Consider the following 21,345-nt stretch of genomic DNA (forward strand, 5'->3'; position numbering starts at 1 on the left):
TATTATTAAGGGAATACTCTGCCTTTCTGCTACAATTAATTCTCAAGGCTGCTAACAGTAAAGAAATACAAGTTACGGTATAAAATTATAATTAAAACGTAAAAGCATATCCGTAAAAAAATGAAATAAGAATTACTCACCCGTTAAAACCTATTTCAGCAGCTTAAAAGCCAAAAGCCTGTTTGCATCAAAACGTCTTTGCCTGCTGGTGAAAGGAAAACGAAGATGGAACTAGGCTTGCAGGCAGTGCCAGAGCTTAAAAGTTGAAGAGAAGCCATCGGCTTCAGAACTATTAAGCTACTGAATCAGTGTTTTAGCCAAGTCAGCGATTAAAAGTGGGCAGAGGCGTATTGTGAAGGACAAAGCCACAGGTTTTAGCAGAAACATAGATCTGAGGGGCAAAGGAAATAAAACTATTCAGACACAAGCACACGAGAGACTTGCTGGCTAGAACCGAATACAGAATTACCCAAAGATACGAGGCAAAAGGAAGAAAAACAATTTGGTTTTCTGCAGCCCGATTATCAATTTACAACTTGACATCCACGCGGAAACATTTATCAAGCAGTTAAATATGAAGAAGAAATACGGCACTCCTTAGTTTATGACCTTATTTTTCATTCCCCACATAGGAATTACGTGGAACCAAGGGCCTGTTCGTACATTACTTGCTTACATGCCTTGCAACGGCGCACAGCTTAATGTGCGTCTGTCTCCCTTGAAAAGCAAGTAACTTCAGCCGACCTAACTTTCCAGTGCCTGACAGAGGCCTGACCTTGGCAGATTCTTACTTCCATTGCTCTCCATACCAAAAAAAGAAAGAAAAGTTACCTGCTTAAATTGATGCATCTCCAGTAGGGACATAGGAGAAATTCGTTTCGCTTTGGTGACTGAAGTTGTCACCTAGTTGTCTCGATCTGTAGGCCTTCAATTCCACCTGGAGGAAAGACAGCAGTTTATATCACTGCTCCCACTGGGGCATCTACCCCTGAGAACTTCAGCATGTCAAAGAAGGAATTTGGGATCCACGGTGGGGTGGGGTGGGGTGGGGAGAAGCCCTCTGCTGAAGATCTTACTCGGACAGCTTCATCTGGTTACATTTACAACAGCAATTACGACAGCAATTTGATAGAAGTTTAGTTCTCCCTAAAGGTTCACAATATTGGGTATGGAAAGAACAAAGTAGGCCAAAGTTTAAAAAGAAAAAAGGCAAAGGGTTCCTTTCCACTCGTGTGTACCCATAATACTCGCTTAGCAAGCTGTGACACTCTTTGTACGTTTGCTGTTAGACCCTCTCCATTTCTCAGACCGGAGAGGTGAAAACAAACAAAACTAGTTAACGAAATCTCCTCCCACACACTGAGAAGTGGAAGGCTCCACTCCTAGTTTAGGGTGACGATGGCTTATCGAGACCAGGGGTGAAAAACCTGAGGCCCAGGGACCAAAGCCAGCTCACCTGGCGGCCCAATTCGGCCTTCCGAGGTTTCCCAGAAAGCCACCCTGACTTCCCCTTTGCAGAGCTGAAAAACAACGGAGCAACCCCACCCACCGCTGTATCTGTTGGTAGGCGCCAGGAGTGTTTGAAGAGAGCCACACCGCGAAAGTAGCTTGCAACTGTCACAGTCCAAAGGCACATTTCCTGGCCTATTCAAGGCTGACTGCTTTCGCCCATCACCTGCCATATGCAAGGCCCAAAGGCTCTCTGCAAAAGCTTTTGTTTTGCCCAGGCTGTGAGCTCCCAGCCTCTGGCTCATCAGGCCGTAATAAACCAACTGCTGCAGTCCAGCTTACGTCTCGCTCACTGTTAAGCCCGGCATGTGGCTTGAATCCATCCAGCCTCTTGTCATCTTCCACCAAGCTGAAAAATCTGCTGCCTCGCTGATGACCTCACCCCTCTGGAAATAACGCTCCAAAGGAAGTGTCTGTTTTGCTGCCGTCCCCCCTCTGCCCTTTCCCCCGTCCAAGAGGAGAATGACAGCAACAGAGCTGAAAATAGAAAGCATAAGTGGGAAGGGTGGCTGGAATAAATTGTGGCTTTTTGCAGACATTATGACCCAGCGCGTATGTCATTGAAACGTGGAAGCCCAAATTGGCTGGAAACAAGAGTTCTGTTTTCAAACGTCTCTCTCCTCTTTTCCAGTCCACACTGGTATATCTACAGATAATGGGTGAAGGATGCTTTTTTGTGCCATGCATTGAAATGCCCCGAATAGGCTATCTCAGATGGCCAAATGAAAGGCCAAGTTAGTGCAGATGTTATGATTTCACGCCCATCACTTCTAAGGGTGGACTGGGCGCAGAATTCAGTGGTCATCTGCTTGATAAAACCAAAGAGAACTTTGAAAACAACACATGCATTGTGACATGAGCTTTTGAAGGCAAGAGCTGTAACACACGGACAGTGGAAGTGATATAGCAGATGGAGCTATAACTTTAGCTGATACAAGTTTACGCATGGGATATTGTTTTAAAAACAAGGGAAAACATACATCCTGGAAGCTAATGTCATACAGTTGAGATTAAATAACAAGGGGAATAACAACAGGCAAACGGACAACAAGAATTCAATAGAGCCTAGTTCTAGTATTATGAAAAAATGACCAAAAGTATATATCTATCCATTTCCACGATTTTCAAAACCTGTTATTTCCTCTTTAGCGGTCTTTTCCCCCTAAACAAAAACATTCTCCAACCGATATGCCGTCTCCAATTCTGTAGTAACCCTTTCTAAGGTGGAGTGAACAGAACTGTACACAGTATGCGAAAAGTAACCATAACGAATAAATATATTATACCATCAGTTTTATTTTTAGTCTCCTTCCCCATTGTGGTTAGTTAATTTTGTGAAAAGCTCCTCGCACAGCTCAGGCCATTTTTAATCACACCAGAGACCTCCCCACCTCAAAAGGCAACCAGTTCTTTGATTAAGACCCAGCCGCATTAACAGGAAGAGCCACTGACATGATCTGCGTGAGCTGATCTACTCAAGCAGTTAGGTGTACCTACCCAAGTGGGTCATTCATTTCAGTTCAGTTCAAATCAAAAGATTGTAAGAACTAATGGCTCAGAGCACAGGAGGGCCTACCTAGTGCAACACCCTGCTGTTGCCATTGTGCCTCTGAAACCAGAAGCCATCAATAGACTTCTCCTTCCTGAAAGTGTCCCTTCTCCCTTTTAAAGCCAATTGGTCCTCAGGCACTGGTTCTAAAGAAATGGCCTGATAGGTTTCTCCTCTGCCCCAGGTGGCTGCTCCAAGCGGTTACCGACCCTTCTCTCCTATACCCCAGGATGGTTGAGGTTCAGACCCACATCACCAATTCACCCTATGCTTTCTCCCCTTGAAATTAACGGGCACCTAAAACCACATCCCTATCAACAGAATCAGAATTGTCTCTGCATTCCACTGATGTCTGGAATAATTGATACAGCATAAACATGTGTGGAAAGCCCATTTTTCCTTTTCTGATGACTCATATTTAAAAGCTGAGCTCCTTGCTGTGTCAAGGTTAGTAGGGGCCAGACGGCAACCTCTGTCACAATTGCCCTTTGGCTTTAACTCGTGTGTGTGTGTGTGTGTGTGTGTGTGTGTGAGAGAGAGAGAGAGAGAGATGCGACAAAGGAGAAATTACAACCAACAATACTTGGTGCTGCTCATTAACTGGAAAAGTTCTGAGTCATCCAGTGGACTGTTTTTTGACAACAAGCAAGGCTGCAGCTGTCCTCAATGGAGGTTGGCTACAATGCGGATTGACCTTTCCCAAAGCCTCCACCTACACAACCCCATGGAAGTTGTCCAGTCCACCAGCAGCAGCATTCCTGCTCCCACACCCACTCCCACGGCAAAAGAAACAACCTTGATAGGCACAAATTGCTTCCAGGTTCAAAAGAAATTGATGAGGCTATGATAGAATTTGGCCGGCGAGTTCACATTACGCCAGTCCTTTTACGACTTCATTGGCTGCCAGTCCAGGTCCGGGCCCGATTCAAAGTGCTGGTATTGACATTTAAAGGGCCAGGTTATTTGAAGGAACGCCTCCTCCCATATGTACCTACCCGGACCTTAAGATCATGTACAGGGGCCCTTGTCCGTGAGCCCCTGCCAAAGGAAGTGAGGCAGGTGGCTACTAGGAGGAGGGCCTTCTCCGCTGTGGCACCCCGGTTGTGGAATGAGCTCCCCAGAGAGGTCTGCCTGGTGCCTACACTGTACTCTTTTCATCGCCAGCTGAAGACCTTTTTATTCTCTCAATATTTTAACACTTAATTTTAACTTAAATTTAAATTTTACTGTTCTAACTCTGTATTTTAATCTTATATCAATTTTGCTGCGTGGTTTTATCCTGGTTGTGCTTTTTACACTGTATTTTGTAATTGTGCTTTTAATCTGCTGTTTTATTGTGGTTTTAATTTTTGTGAACCACCCAGAGAGCTTCGGCTATTGGGTGATATAAAAATGTAATAAATAAATAAATAAATAAATAAATAAATAAATAAATAAATATAAATAAATAGAGTTTGTCAAAGCACCACTGCACAGGATTTGTGTGTGTGAACATGAGAAGAGCCCTGCTGGATCTCACCAAAGGTCCATCTAGTCCAGCACGGTGTTCACACAGGGGCCAACCAGGAAACTCACAAGCAGAGCATGTGCACAACAGCACCTTGACACTAAGGTTCCCCAGCATACTGACACTGACACTGGACATAGCCATCAGAAACCCCATGTAAAGCCGTCCAAAGTGATGTAAAGCCATCCAAAGTGATGGCCATCACTACATCTTGCGATAGTGAATTCCAGCATAATTATGCACTTTGTGGAGAAGTCCTTCCTTCTATACCACCAATCAGCTTCATGCGATAACCTCATTTTTATTTATGTATTCATTTATTCAATTTATATCCTGCCTATATACAAAATACTCTAGGCAGCATACAAAGCTAAAAAACCAAGATAAAACAATCAGTAAAATAATACAGCATAAAAACAATATATAACAGTCAGCCATTGGGTTCTACTATTATGAGAGAGGGAGAAAAATATTGCCTTATCCACTTCACGGGGGAAGGAATTATTTATTTATTTAAAACATTTATATCCCGCCCTATATCATTAAGATCTCAGGGCGGCGTACAGATAAAAACATAAAGTATAAAACAATAAACATACACAGTTAAAGACAAATTAAACCATGATCCAAATTAAAACAATATATAATTCAAAAGCAGTAAAAGCAGTTAAAACAATGTGCCAGTGAGCTTAACCATCAAAGGCTTTGTTAAAACTTGGCGTCGAAATGCAATCAATGTTGGTGCCCATCCGGCCTCCAAGGGGAGGGCATTCCACAGTCGGGGTGCCACAGCAGAGAAAGCCCTCTCCCTTGTCCCATCATAACGTATATGTTGCATTGGTGGGATGCGGAGAAGGGCTCCTCCAACAGAATTACAAGCCTTTCATGAAAGGCTTGTAATCATTAAAATTGTGTTATACCATAAAAAAAATGAATAATCTCAAACGATCCTAGAATAACAACTGTTCAAGCTCAAAGACTAATGCTGGGTCCTTTGTTGGTGAAGCCAAAGATCTGTTCTCACTATTTTCTCCAAAATCACACATTGTGCATTATTTCTAGTCTTGAGCAAAGCGTATTAACAACCTGTGGGTCTCTCTCACGACAATAAAAAAAATAACTGCTTTATTGAAAAGTTCCCAAATATTCTCTATAAAATCGAAAGCCTGGTTTAAAATAAGAGACCGAAATTGGCTCTTTAAGATCCACCTTCCACTGGTGCAGCATGCTGACATGGGTTTAAAGACCCACAGGCAGGAGTGGAGGAGATCTGAAGATGCACAAAACGCTGTTCAGCCCAAGGCATTCCAAAGGAAATTTTAGGGGCACTGCAAAAATACAACATTCGGTGCTCTTTAAGAACATATGAACATCAGAAGAGCCCTGCTGGATCAGACCAAGGGTCCATCTCGTCCAGCACCCTGTTCACACAGTGGCCAACCAGCCATCGGCCAGGGATCAACAAAGCAGGACATGGTGCAACATCACCCTCCCACCCATGTTCCCTAGCAACTGATGCACACAGGCTTACTGCCTCCAACACTGGAAATAGCACACAACCATCAGGGGTATTAGCCATAGATAGCCTTTGCCTCCAGGGATTTATGCAACCCCCTTTCAAAGCCATCCAAATTGGTGGCCATCACTACATCTTGTGGTAGTGAGTTCCATAATTTAACTATGCGCTGTGTGAAGAAGTCCTTCCTTTTATTTGTCCTGGATCTCCCACCAATCAGCTTCGTGGGATGACCCCTCTTGGTCCTAGTATTTTGAGAGAGGGAGAAAAATGTCTCCCCACCCACATTCTCCATACCATGCAACAATTTTGCACACCTCTATCACGTCTCCCCTTTGAATACTCCTTTTGCACAGGATGCCTGATAGTGGAACAGCACAGAGTTTTGTATTTTTACAGTGCCCCGGGGAAGATTTTCTTTGAAATGTCTTACGCCAGACAGTATTTCAGTGCCTTCTTAAGACTCATTTGCAAGTTCATCAGACGCATCCCTTCATCTTATATAAAGGGAAGTCCAGAAATGGGATGGAAACGCGTACAGGCACATGCAATCTCTCTCTCTCTCTTTCTCTCTCACACACACACACACACTTCTTACCTCCTTCCCTGTGGTGGCGACCACTGGTGACCTGGAAGTGATGCCAAATTCTGAAATTTGGCAAGTATTAATAGAAGCAGCCCTAAGTAAAAAAATAGTAATTATCAAGGGCAAGCAGTAAAATGAATTAGAGATGCATTTTTAACTTATTTCGTCCACACCTTTATGTTTTATCTCTTGTAGTCAAACTGCCCTCCATTTTTTTTTTCATGTTTTCACAAAGATTACTCTGGAATAGCTATTCCCCATCCATATCACCTTACTTAGCGCTAATAGAACATGAGTAGAAGGAGATCTCTTACCCTCCTCATCTACATTTTTGTTCGGCCTGAGAAATAAAGAAGCCATCCGTGTTGGCCGGCAATATTTACAGATTGAGAATTAGAATCATACATACGAATAGCTATCTTCATTCTCTTAGTGCCAGTTCTTAAGTAGCCAAAATTGCAGCATCCACATACAAAAGGGAGGCACCAGCTTGTTCAAGGGAGACCCCCAAGGCTTACAAAAGTACCCACCCCCAAAAAAAATTAAACAGGAAAAAAAAAAACTATGGTAGTGGAGAAAAAAGAACATCCCACTGAGTACTGAGTCAACTTAGAGGCCAAGAATACTGACTGACAGTTGGAGAAGAAAACCGGATAGGAGGGGGAACGGAGTCTCATGTAGGAGGAGATGGCTGGCTAGAACAGTTACAGGTCCCACTTGTTTCTTCAAATTCTTGGCCTTTATACCATCTGAGAGTGAATGAAGGAAATCATCCACTCTCAGGTGAATGATTTCTGGTCGCTGCTGATTCTGCCAGATCAGCAGCGACCAGTAACAACCACCTTTCATACTAGTTAAACACATTGGAAGTGGTGTAGGGGGAGTTTTAAAACATCCACAGCTACATTCTAGGAAAGATTCTAACAAAAACTTGACAGTTTTATGAACATTGCTCACTCTCTCGTGTGGCTAAAATGCAACCCTTCTCTGTGTTTTTAAAGAAAGAAAGCAACACCAAGAAAAAAATTAATTCCACAAAACAACTGAAAGCTTTTATTGTGATACCTCAAACAGATACAATAAAGTGAAACGACAAATTGTGTACAGTATTGCTAAGACAAAACCAGAAAGAAGCCACGTCAGCCACAAAAGAAAGCATTTTAAAAAAATGTTTCAGCAATGAGGCACAAGTCAATTGCCACCAAAGACTCATGTGTTTGACCCTGCCTTGCTTCTCTGAAATCCCTGTTCTTTACAACATATACTACTAGTTGTTTTTACATTAAGGGTACAGCATGTGGTGCGATTACATCATTAGCTTGACTGCTTGCTTCCATTCTTACCCCGTTATACAATTTGGATATTAAAATGTGGCTATCAGGGTATGCCAACATAAAAATGTTATCATTGTAGATTATCTTATTTAAAATAGAAAAAAGGCCAGATTTTGTAAATTTCACATTTCAGATTATTTAGAAACGGCGCACCCCAATTAATTCTGCTGACATTCATACTAATGGCCAACGTGGGTTGTCCTTTTCCCGCAAAATAAAAACTACTGTTGCTACGAGGTCTGATTTCATCTGATACCAAGTGGGATTTTAATAGCAGTATTTGTCACAGCTCTATGACATAACGTCCATACAAATAATAAAGCAATTTAGAGAGACACTGGTATTTTTGACTTGCCGCATCTTAAAATTTGAAATATAGTATAGAGAAAGTTGGGTAAGATCAAAAGAGTGTTCTTTAGCCCCCTTCTATAATAGGCCGGGGGCTAATGTATTGCTCTGGGTTGTTACATAATAGATTTGTGGCAGTGGCAAATCAAATCCATCCATCCAACACTGGTCAAGCCAAAAATGCAAACACACAGTGAATGTTGCCACTTAAGTTCCTGGAAGTGCGGCATCTCCCCACCACAATGGTTAAAAGGCATCCACAGCTGCTAGTCTCAAAGACGTAACTGCCGCATGAAATCAGTTCTCATTAATGCTCAGGCTAAAGGAGCTAGAAAATGAAAATTGGGTGGCAGTCTGGGCTAGTTCAGATGCACAAAAAACCTTCATGTGGAGCATCCTTATGGAGGCATCTGCACCCTTGTGGAAGTAACATCTGACCCAGCATGACCATGTGATGGGTGTCGCTTCCAGGATTTCACTTGCTGAGTCCCTGTCAACACAGTTGTGCCGGATAACATATTCCTTCCTCCGCATATCTACGTCCATGGAGATGCGCCACATGTTTAGAATGTCTGAACTGGCCCTCAGTCGTGTTATATTGTTGAGTTATTTTAGGATAACCGTGGCTATTGAGTTCAAAGGGGGGGAAAACCCCACACACTTCAATACATGTACATTTTGCTAGCACATTCCTTTATGCGCCAATGAACATTCTTCCCAAGAACCAGCTTGCAAGTCAGTTCACCTAGTCCAAAAAGGAGGTTGGGGTGGAGGGGTGGAGAGAACTCGTAGGAAACACACAGATGTTCACAAAAATTGTTACAAGGTATAAAAAATAGATATATATAAAATAAATGTTAAGACCAACAGTAATAAAAATAACAAGTAACAAAAGTGCTCAAGTTGAAGGGAAAGCGTAAACTTACCCAGAAAGAACACACAAAACCTTAAATAGAATACATTACAAAAAAAAAATGGTTAGAGGGAAAATGCTTTGTAAAATGTTCTTCAAGTATTATGCTTTTATGTAATGCTGGAAAGTTCAGTAACCAGACTGATCTTTTTATACATAACCAACATCCAACAGTAGCCAGATTCTACTTTCACCAAATCTGTCAAATCGAAGCACCCAGTTTTAAAGAACCTTCTACAATGCCAAGCAAAAGAGTCCACTTGCTCCCAGATATCTCATATGGGATGCTACTTCATACACATAGTATCAGTTTTAGATTCAAAATTCTCTAATACCCTCTAAATCCCCCTTTCAAAATCCATAAAAAATAATGCTCTATTTGGTATTCTTAAATGCTTTATCACCACAAATGATTTGCATTAGATTTTTTTTTTACCCGCAATTTGATACTCCAGATGCCAACTTTTTTATCTCAGTTTTTTGGCATCCAGGTTAAACAAAAAGTTTTGGTGAAGACACCCACGTGCTCAGAGAATCAGCCTACATTACATGCAAATGTTACACATAAGGTGAAAAAATCTTTTTTGGGGGGAGAATAAGACTCAAAAAGCAGCAGAGAGAAGGGGATGTTCAAGGTTGTTTCCATTCCAAACCCACCCAACTCGGGAAGCAAAGTCTCCCCCGAATGCGCCCATACTTTTGAAACCTGCCAGAGGAAAGCTGCTTGTGGAGATGATATTTAGTTGGGGAAGGACTAAAAACACAAACACACCTTCCTCTCTGCCATTTCTTTTCTCTTAGCATCACCCAAAGTGGATTTTCAGCCTTAAAAAAAGGTTATTACACATGTTTGCGTGTAACACGTGGCTAAGCCCTAAATGATTTAGATCTGGAATACAAATAATGCACTGATAAAAAAAGAGGTTGTGCTACTCTCAAAACGGTTTCCCCCCCTCAGTGTTTTTCTGTCTCTCAAACTCTCGCCACCCAAAACCTGACATCTGTCCTCTGATCTGTGCTAGATGAGAGAAACGCAACGTGTGAACAGCCATACTATTGAAGGAGATATGGTTCTAACAACATTTTCAGAGCTGGTACGGATTATAGCATTGTGGGCCAACGACGGTGCCCAACGGCTTACAGTTTCAGTACGTTCATTGCTGGCAGTGGATCCTGTGCCAGAGGGAAGCTAGTTCAAGTTCTTTATTATGACAGCCATAAAACAATGGAGGGAGGGAGAAGGAAAAGAGAGGTCCAAATTTAAGGAATTTAAAATATTTAGTCGGGGAACACCAGACTGACATTTGCATGTGTCACAAACCCGCAGGACACACGGTGCCTGCCTGTACCAGTTCCCATGCTGATCGCTTCTAGTCGGAGGGGACTGGAAGGCCCACAAAAGATGGCAGCACTCAACAAGTTACCAGACAACCAAGCCTACTCAACTAGCAAGTAAGTATCTCCTCTTCAAGGAACTTTAGCTTCTCGTTGTAAAACCAGGGGGGGCTGAAACGGCTGTCGTCTGGATGAGTCAAGATGAACGCAGGTCCCATTTTACATTAAATCAAGTACTGGACTGAAGATTCATGGATGTAAAAACTCATTCATATTAAATAGAGCACCAGAATAAAGATCATTCAATAACAGAACATCTGAATTTAGCTGTCACAAGGACAGCTCTTTGGATTTGAATGCCTAAGAGGTAACTACATACACACATTTAAATAGATATATTCAATATCCTTTTTGCATCACAGTGTAACCATACTACATCCTAGATGGTTTGTTTGGGAAAGAATTCCTCAACCAGAAGTGGGGGATTAATCTTCAGAGGAAGATTGCTCCTACTTTTACATGAAATATATAGGTAAAGTGCAGTAGAGATTTGAAAGCCTATTAGAGGATGTTAGCAGCAGCCAGCAAGGAGACAATGCAAAACTTTGTTATGACATGTAAAAGTTGTATTAGAAAGGAACAGAGTTTTCCACTGTAAGGCTTTCCATGTTATTCATGCTAACAGCAGTTATGTAGTTAGTGTAAAACGTTCTCCCATACATTTTCCTCTGGTAAATTTTAGAACAAAGATTAATGCAAAAAACATGACGTAAAAAGTATTCAAATCTCTTGAAATAGTATGCATATAAATGTTCCCACAAAGGAACTTTATACACATATACACATCGTGGAAGTGTCTGACTGAGTCACCCCACTTAAAAGCAGCAGCTGGGAAAAATTACAAGTTGATGTTTCTTTCACATAACTGTTTATTACAAAAATGTGCTTTGGGATGATTCAGCCAGCAAATCAAACTCCCCTTTAAAAAACTATCTTGCTACTTTTCTCTCTCTCTTTAATGAAGAAATTAAGTCCATTTGCCACTTTCTTAACTGCTTATCAACCTCCCACAGGTAGGGTAGTAACAGCTATAGGCTCTGGCCACTTTTTAAACACAAAAAATAATTCTGTGTGTTTTAAGTACTGCAACAGCAGACCACTTCACTGATATCAACCTCTTCGTCCAGTGCATTAAAACTACAAAGCTACATGGAACCAGCCATAAAACCTCGATGGATGTACACACCCTTGTTAAAGGTACAGTACCAAAACCATTTCACACTGACATATTAAAAATAAGAGCTGCATATTTTGCATCTTTTGACCTTGAAGACTTTGCTAGACATTCTTCCTTAAAAGAGCAAAGTCTAAACTTTCTTAGGAATGTATTGATTTAAGCCATCTATTCCACAGTATTACTGTCTTAGTTAAACTTGTAAATTGTTAATCCCCCCCTCCCCCTTTCTCTCGCTCTCTGTTTTTTTTTTATATATATATATATATAAAAGTGAAAGTTTCCTAACTTCAGTCAGTACAACTGACTGAACGTGTAGCCAACCTGGCCAAAAGATGTACACAGGTTGTAGTACACACACACAAAAATTGTTTTAGAAGTAATAATGATTACTACAATACTGAGTCCTTTTCACTGCAAAGAGACCACAGAAATTGCGATGCACAGGAAGAAATAAAAGAAGACACACTAATTCCATACATTCTCTCCAGGACTGTTCACGCAGAGGGCAGGTGACAGGCAAAAAGCATGCACAGCGGGAGGGAGCATTTAAAGGCATAGGTCAAAAGAGAGAGGCTAGCTAGTAAAAGTAATTTGCAACTAGGGAATTAGTCCTCTAGAGTTTTAAGAAAAAAGTTCATTCAAAACAACTGTTCACACAGGAATACACATACAAAAAGAGGAGAACTTACACAACGAGAAAAAGGCAAACGATGGCCTCAGAGGGGAAAAGTCACAAAATTACACTACTTAGTTTGGAGGTTTCAAAAATGCAGTGATTTTCTCAACCAAGCCCAACCATAATCCTTTTTGCATTAGTCTTTTATAAAGCATGTTCCACAGATTAATTGTCCAGAAAGAAAGAGTAGGGTTCCAATTTACTCCCATCCATTGTCTTTGATCATGTGGGCAAGTTCAATGATGAATTTTCCTTCTTTGTATTTCTGACTGCTTTCAAATGCATGTTCCTAGGCCAGAAAATAAAATATTAGGTTTACATTATCTACTTATCTCAAATGAGAATATATTCTAACAAATCCAGAAGCGTCATTCAACATACATCTCTCTTGTATTTTTCAATCACCCTATAAAGAACAGAAACACTCCGGCAGTCCAACTCTCTACACAGTTCAGTGACTTAAAATGGATACTGTTTTATACTGCTGTTTTTATATTTTTTGATAGTTTCAAATTTTGTATACTTTTTTTTTTAATGTCCACTGTTTTTAACTTTTGTAAACCGCCCAGAGAGCTTCGGCTATGGGGCGGTATATAAATTAATTAAATAAATAAATAAATAAATAGAGCAGCCTTCCCCAACACGGTGCTCTCTAAATGTGTCGGACTACAACTTCCATCAGCCCCAGGAAGCATGGCCAATGGTCAGGGAAGTTGTAGTCCAAAATATGTGGAGGGTACCACATTGAGGAAGGCTGGATTAGAGCATTGGCTAGCATAGGTGATTTTCATGTTATAGACATGCTCTTGTTGTTATTGGGAAACTACAAACACACACACATACACACACACACACACACACCAAGTAATAAGGTAGACATTTTGTAAAAGAGTCTCTTGTCTTGATTTTTTTTCTCCATTTCTAACATCTACAGTATCAGACTGTAATTTTTGTAAACCGCCCAGAGAGCTTCGGCTTTGGGGCGGTATATAAATGTAATAAATACTAATAATTTAAGGAATGAAAATCTTGTGGAAAATGTACTTCGATTACCAACAGACATTACAGATATTATCATCTTCAGACTGGTGCACAAATGGTCCTGGAATCAAAAGCCGATGTGTGATGAGACAATAACGTACATTGCAAAGCCCCCTATCAAACCTCCACTCCCAGCCCCACTGAAATAACAGTGAATGGGTTACATACACAAGGAGGTCCCCAAGCCACACATATTCTGTTCTATTCATGGTGGAGAGCAACAGGCGTAAGAGGAAGGCAGTCTAGTCTCCCAGGTCTTACTCTGTGCATTAGACATTCAGTCAAGGGCTCTCAAGGCTCCCTAAAATCTGTGCAAGCTTTCTCTCATTTGAACAGACTGGAATCGATATGAGTTTTCTACATTTATATACTGCTTTTATTTTTGCCATGGGTTTTAATACTATAAAAAAGCAGTGGCCTTTGGCAAAATTGCTGTTAAAATCAAAGCAAGTTAGTGACAAGTTTCACGTTTCTGGGAGGCATACAAGGCGACACATCTTAGGAACATCAGAAGCTGCCTTTAACCAGGTCAGACTATTTGTCCATCTAGCTTAGCCTTATCTACTCTGACTGGCAGCAGCTCTCCAGGGCCTCAGGCACAGGAGACTTCACTCAACCTGACATCTAATCCTTCTAAATGGAGATGCCGGGAATTGAAGCCGAGATCTTCTGCAGGAAAAGCATGCACTCTTACCACTGGTCCTTCCGCTCCTTGTGTTACCAATTGTAAATGGTCATCAATTCAGAGCCGGGGACTAGTGGTAGTGGTGGTGGTGATGAAACAGAGGGAGAAGAAAGCATGCCTTAGATGGCACACTGGGAATTGCAAACAACTCAGTTGGTGTCCCTACAGGATTGTAGCCAGATACAAAATTACACACAGAGGGTTACAGAGACTTTTTCTTCCTCCTTTCAAGGGAAGCTGAACATTCTGGGAGGAACCTGGACGTCACTGAGAACACCCAAAGATTGGATGAACGATAATCTATCGCGCATGAGATCCAAAAGCAGAATTCCTAATGGAGGGGTCAAAGGTTCGTATACAAGCAGCTTTCGAAAACTGCTTGTACGTGAATGCTCAAGCCCAAGTAAGCAGGACCCACATCACGGGTCAGCATCATCAGGTCCTTGTCAAGCCCAGCTAGGCTCTGAGCCGCCTTCTCTCTGCTGTCACTGCCTGTCTACCTGCCCTCACAAATGATGCAAGAGCAGTGATTGGGACATGACTGACACATGATTCAGATATCCCCACCTTCGCACGGGTATTTTCCCAACAAACGGACTGAATCAAGCAGCGACAGACAGGTTTGTCCAAAAATGGACGATTGCTTACATATTTCCATCCAAGAGTGGTTTTGCAGTTTTCGCAATAAATATCTGCTACTGCGTGCAAGCCTGTCAGAAGTACTCTCTCTTCGGCAGGGCCACAGCCCACATTTACCCTGCAAGAGACAGTGGGAGAAACATCAGTTATTTCATAGTGCTTCCCACCCCAACCCCATCCTATTAATATTTGGGTTCATACAACAACAACAACAACAACAACAACAACAACAACAACAACAGATACAAGGTCTCAAAATCACTTATGCCAAGATATTTTGGCAAATATTTCTCAGGTCAGAAAGGCAAGCGATCTTAAAGTCAAGATGCTTTGCTTTCCCCTTTCTCAAACCAAGCTTTTGAACCATTTAAAACTATATTAGCCACCAATGTTATTACAGAACAGCACTAATTTCCATGTGAACTAACAATAGCCAGATAGTTTTAGCTATGATAGAATTGGCTGTTGAGTGATAGCTAGTACGAAGTGGTGATTAAGTGCCACCAATGTGAGCTAGTTAGTATTGCTCCACGTTAAATTATGGAAGCAACTGGGTTGAGTCCAAGCATAACCAGGTAAAACTTTTTGCAGTGTGAATTAAGAGCTTCTTCCATATAGGCAGGCTGCGCAAGTTGCTCCCTCTCCTCAGTTTAAAGCAGGGCTAGGCGATATGTGCTCTCCCTGGGCGTTTTTGTAGCCCCCGCCACTGACTATGCTGCCAGAATTCAGCACCGCAGCAACAGAAAAGCAGTGATTTCTCTTTAAGACAAGGCCCCTGGGGAGAGCACACCTCATCTGAAAGCAACATCACGCTCCCTAGAGCAGGGGTCCCCAATCTTTTCAGACACATTTAGGAATTTGAGAAACTGCTGTGGGGGCCACCACGAAATAGAAATTGCAGCTTTCTTGGCACCACACTACTGAATTTCAGCAGCATATGTGCCAACGGCAGGAAGGGGTGATGCCCTTCGTGGGTTCCATGGGCTCCTGGATCCCCAGAAGTTGCCCACTCCTGGTTTGAAGTATCTGAATGCCACTAGATGTCAGTTGCTGGGGAGCAACAGCTACAGACACTTATTGCCTTCCATCCCTGCTGATTGGCTTCCCAGGGATCTGTTTTGCTATTGTAAGAAGCAAAATGCTGGGTGGCATGGATCTTCGGTCTGATCTCGGATGGCTTCTGTCTTTTATTTAATTAATGCCAAAAAGCCAACTCACCAACATGTGATCATCTATCTTGTAGAAATAAGAACGGTAATGGTACTTACACTGAATTAAAGAGGTAGGCTCGTCCCTGGCTTCCCTGAAAAGACTGTAAGAGGGGAGGGGGAAGAGTCTTTTAAAAGTATATTTTGATAGCATTTTATAAAATCATACAACAGGAGTATCCTTCATACAACCTGGTATCCTTCAGACGTTTGAGACTACAAATCCCAGCATTCCTGATCATTGGACATGCTGGCTGGGGCTGAAGCCCAAAACATCTGGAGGGCACCAGGTTGGAGAAGGCTGTTCTACAGAATTCTCTCAATAACGGAGTATTGTGCAAAAAAAAAGGGGGGGGGGGAAAGAGGCAAAAATATTTCACCTGAACTTTGAAAGTAGTACATTTTAGGGTGCCTATGAAATGTAAATCCAGCAGCATGAATTGCTTTTCAGACATTATTTATGAGGTGGAAAACACATTATTGGAGGTCTAATCTCAAACCAAATCTTTACTCAAGTGCTTGTACAGAAGATCCCAGGTATAGTGCCTTCCCAAAGTCTACAGGATCTGGCATTGCTGTAACATACCCATTGCACTTTTTATTTTTTAAATGAAGGGTGCAGATGGCCACGCAGACCAAGATCTGATAGAATGCAGCGGTCAAGAACATGAGCTAGAAGTCCCCGGTTCGACTCCACCAAAGAACAAGCTCACTTCAAGCAACTCACACCGCCCCATATCTCAGCTGTAATAACAGCCTACTTTGCAGGGTAATTGTAACACTACTGAAATAGTGCATAGGAAAATCCTTAACATGGCCTCTCAAAATATAATCTAACTGCTAGCGTGACCACCCACTTTTCTCTTTTGCTTAGTTAGCAGGCTAACTTGGCAGATAATCTGCAATTTTGCTAATAGCATTCAGCAGCTAACGGCCCTCTTTCCATACATTTGTTTGGAAAAAAGATGGTATCAGGTACCACACATTTGCCTGAAAATATACCAAATGGAAAGATAAGATTTGCAGGAATATTTGTGCCATGAGGATAAAGACTACAAATAGGATATATCTCTGCCTACGGGTTTAATCAAGATCAGTATTATTATTCACTAAGCAAAAACACAAAAGAAGGCACAGATGTAACTGTATAGAATTACAGAACATTAAATTCAGATAATCAGGAAACATATGAGCTCATTGAGCGGACAGACAGGGTCCATTATGTTGTTAGAAGCAGATAAGGCTTCAAGTTGTTGGGTGGGTAAAATGGGAAGTGTAACAGATTTACTTCTCCTTCGCCACCATAATAACCCTTAACAAAGTATTACATTTTTAAAACTTATATTTCTGCAACAGAAGTGTTTATTTTGTGCATAGGATTTCTTTGCAAAGAACTGGATTTTATGCACATCCAAATACTAGCAGCAAACCATAATCGGAACTAAAATCATAATTGTCCTTTTCTTCTTTTTAAATATTCATTCCAGCTTTTCTCCAAGGATACCAGGATAGTATATGTAATTCTTCTCCCCTGACATATATGTAATTTTATCCTCACAACCACTTTGTGTGCAAGCTTCTTGGAGACATCTGGTGGGCCACTGTATAAGACATTAGACCTGATGCAGAATGGTAGACTAGGTAGACCCAAAGGGACTGGCCCAAAGTTAGCCAGTAAGCGTTTAATGGTTGCTCAGGGATTTAAACCTGGGACTCCAGGCCCTAGTCCAACACTCCATCCCAACCTTCTTCAATCTGATGCCTCCAGATGTGCAATATTGCAACTAGCATCATTCCCAGACAGCATGGCCCAACACATCTGGAGAGTGCCAGGTAGGGGAAGGCTGCTCAACCCACTTTACTACTACTATGAAATATTTCTGAAGTAGCAGCATTTTGCTACCCCAACACTTACTGGGGAGTAAAACAACATTCAAAATAGTATCTTTAGATTGAAATTAAGTAAAACAAGTTTAGTATTAACAGTAGTGCACGCACTGGTAACCTCAAGGCTTGATTTCTGCAATGCGCTCTACATAGGGCTACCATTGTACCTAGTTCGGAAACTTCAACTAGTTCAAAATATGGCAGCCAGGTTGGTCATCGGTACATCTAGGGGTGAGTATATTACCCCAACATTAAAATCACACCACTGGCTGCCAATTAGTTTCTGGGCAAAGTACAAAGTGTTGGTCATTACCTTTAAAGCCCTAAATGGTTTGGGTCCAGGTTATCTACGGGATCGCCTTCTCCCATACAGTCCACCCTGCACACTCAGGTCCTCTGCGGAGAACTTACTTCAGTCAGCCAAAACTAGGCTGACATCAGTTTCCCAGAGGACCTCTCTTCTGTCGCCCCTGGATTGTGGAACCGCCTGCCGGACGAGATTCGTAAAATTAACCCTCTATGTGATTTTAAGGCAGCTTTGAAGACTAGCCTTTTCCGGCAGGCCTACCCAGACAAGTAAAATCAAGAGTCTTTTAAGATGTGTTGGTTCCTGTACTAATGTTGTTCCCTTCCTCGATCCAAAGAGAGAGGCAGGTAAGAAATTATTATTATTATTATTATTATTATTATTATTATTATTATTATTATTATTATCAGACCTCTATGAAATCATATCTGTTTTGCTAGAAGATATTAAAATGCCTTTCCAGAAGCATTCAACCAATACCTATTATAGGTGCCAGATGCAAATGTTGCTTTAGAAAGGAATGACTATCAGGATGTGTTTGCCTGCTTATATCTTTAACTTTACTTGCCACTTTAGCGAAAAGGTCCCTTAGACATCTGAAAAAAAGAAGCCGCCTCTCTGTGCCACAACAGATGATGTCACATCAACATAATTATAAATTAGTCATCATTTTCTAATAATTCAGATAAAGACCTGACAGCTGTAACACCAACCCACCACACAACTAATTCTGAAGCATAGACGCAATTGTTTGCTTGTAAGTTAGAGCTTCTGCCTCATACTCAAATAGCCTTACAAGCTATGAAGGCAACACATGAATTGCATTTGCAAAGCTACAATCCCAAAGTGCTGTGTAGAACTCTACAGAAGAGGGGATTTATCTCTGCCAGCCTTCCCCAGTCTAGTGCCATCTGATATGTTGGACTACAACTCCTCATCAGTGAAGGGCTACGGCTCAGTGGTACAGCACATGCTTTGCATGCAGAAGGTACCAGATTCAATCCCCAGCATCTCCGGGTAGGGCAAAAATTCCTGCCTGAAACCCTGGAGAGCTGCTGCCAGTCAGTGTCGACAGTACTGGGGAAAATGGTCTGACTCGGTATAGGGCTGCTTCCTATGTTCCTATCATTCCCAACCAGCATGGCCAAACCTAAGCATGTTTTCCGACCAAACTGAAAATCCAGGACCCCTAAAGCATCTTCAAAAATGCAGCCTATTCCATATGCAGTGCCAGCTAGAGACATGAAGAGTTCTGGGGCCCAGTGGGTAGTGGATGACAGTGGCTTCTACAGGAAGTGTTTAGATTTGTTAAACATTGGGAACATCCGTGGGCAATGTCCTTTATTCAAGAGACAGAACTCTGGTTGAATTTCAATGGGACCAGACTGCTGGCACTTAAAACCAAAAAAAGAGAGTAAATAATAGCGTTACAAGCTAAAATTTAATAAAGTGAACATCAGCTGAAGAACATCCAATTTGAAATGAGTCACAGTTTGAGGATGGTAACAATGTAATCCTATACGTGTCTACTCAGAACTAAGTCCCATTGAGTTCAAGAGAATACCGAAACCCATAAGACCTAGTCAAAAAGTTCTATTGTATCAAGGAGTGGGGGCAGGGGAATTACAGTCACATTTTTTGGGGGGGGGAGGGGGAAAAACTGAAGCAAAATATACATGCACAGTTATGCAAACTTTGGAAGCTTCAACAAAGTTCTGCCAGGCACATCTGAGACCAAGGGGAAAATAAGTGGGATGAGCTTATCTATGATCATAAAAACTACCGAAAGGAAAGATCAAGTCATACTGATAGCAGAGATTCTATGTCAAAGAAGTCATAGTCCAACAGATTATCTATGTTGAAAACAAAATACACTTTGTGTGCAGATAATCCTTGAGTCTGGATACACAAGCCAAAGGTCTCTACTGACTTTAGGAGACACCCAAGGTTTACTAAAAATATAGTGTGGGGGGCACTTAACTCCCACAACCCCAGAGCCCAGCATAGGTATCCCCAAGAGAGCAAGGAAAAGAATGTAATAACCTTGTAGCTTGAGGGATGGGGCGTAGCCACTTCTCCCCACAACAGTCTCTATGTCCATCTCTATCCCATTACAACATTCTCTTCTTGTTGCAACTACAACTGAGAGGAAAGCTGTGCCTTCAAGAGGGCACCTTCCTCCTTTCCTATAACTCTTCAGGCAAGACAGTACCAACTTTTCCTGAAGCAGCCATTCAAGAAAGAGCCCTCTAGAAGCAAGACAAGGTTGCTGAAACAGGGGATTCAAGTCGGCACACAGGTAGAGGGGAAGCAAGATATGAACGGTGGGGTCACAAAGGCATGAAATGGAAGGCCTTGGATAGTAAGTATGTCTTTATTTGCTCACAACACTCTAAAACAGCTGCTTAACAGCAACAACAGACCATCTAACACAGAGGTGGGCAGAAAATAGATCTCCAGATGTTTTGGACTTCAACTTTGCAGCATTCCTGAGCAGTTTACTGACAAAGCGGTCGACCTCTAGATAAAAGAATAAGCAAACATAAATCTGGCATCAAAAATGGCAACAGTCAGAAAGTGGTGGAATAACTTTTCAGCCTCCCAGGATGCTCTGCTGTTGACTTGAGAATTGCCATATTTCAACCAAACGGCTCCAGGAGGAAGCTTCACCACAAATTTACTAAATTAAAATGAATCACTAAATTAGATTCTATTAAATTCAAGATTGGGAAGTTCTTTCTCATTACAGAAAATCGTGGACTCCTTTTACCCAGGTTAAATAAGTGTGGGAAGAAAAATACTATCATCAACGAGTACTATTGTGAATGGGTGACAATGGTCTTGTTTACATTTCAAGTTTGCATAGTCTCTCTCCCTCTCTCATACCCACACACACTTTATGTCCCTAAAGTAGTTCTAGTCCAGGAGTGCAAAAAGCCCTTCCGCCAGAGGGCCAAATTCAATTTCTGGGAAACTCTTGGGGCCTCATTCCAGCAGCGGGTGGGGCAAAATGGGCAGGGCCAACCCCCAAAAACACCAACATATTTTAGTTTTTAAGCTCTTACTGC

At 41.7% G+C, this 21,345-nt stretch overlaps 1 protein-coding gene across 9 annotated transcripts in view; it reads right to left on the reverse strand.

Annotated features, from left to right (window-relative positions):
• YPEL1 (yippee like 1) overlaps positions 1–21,345 on the reverse strand; it is a 120,403-nt gene that overhangs the window by 85,194 nt on the left and 13,864 nt on the right. For 3 of the 9 annotated variants that reach the window (XR_010026269.1, XR_010026270.1, XR_010026264.1), the window contains exons 3-9: positions 16,144–16,187; positions 14,885–14,993; positions 12,524–12,799; positions 6,680–6,761; positions 1,792–1,986; positions 832–937; positions 141–391 (exon numbers count right to left, since the gene is read on the reverse strand). Coding sequence is in view for 1 of the 9 variants with exons in the window: in XM_063143719.1 (XP_062999789.1) it covers positions 12,710–12,799; positions 14,885–14,993; positions 16,144–16,187 (243 nt within the window). In the remaining 8 variants the exon portion in view is untranslated. Of the gene's footprint in view, positions 1–140; positions 392–831; positions 938–1,791; positions 1,987–6,679; positions 6,762–7,693; positions 12,800–14,884; positions 14,994–16,143; positions 16,188–21,345 lie in introns of those variants that run through there. The other 6 variants (XR_010026268.1, XR_010026265.1, XR_010026266.1 and 3 more) reach the window with 5 other exon arrangements.

Source organism: Elgaria multicarinata, chromosome 18 (genome assembly GCF_023053635.1).
Source record: "Elgaria multicarinata webbii isolate HBS135686 ecotype San Diego chromosome 18, rElgMul1.1.pri, whole genome shotgun sequence".
In the NCBI taxonomy this organism is placed as follows: domain Eukaryota; kingdom Metazoa; phylum Chordata; class Lepidosauria; order Squamata; family Anguidae; genus Elgaria; species Elgaria multicarinata.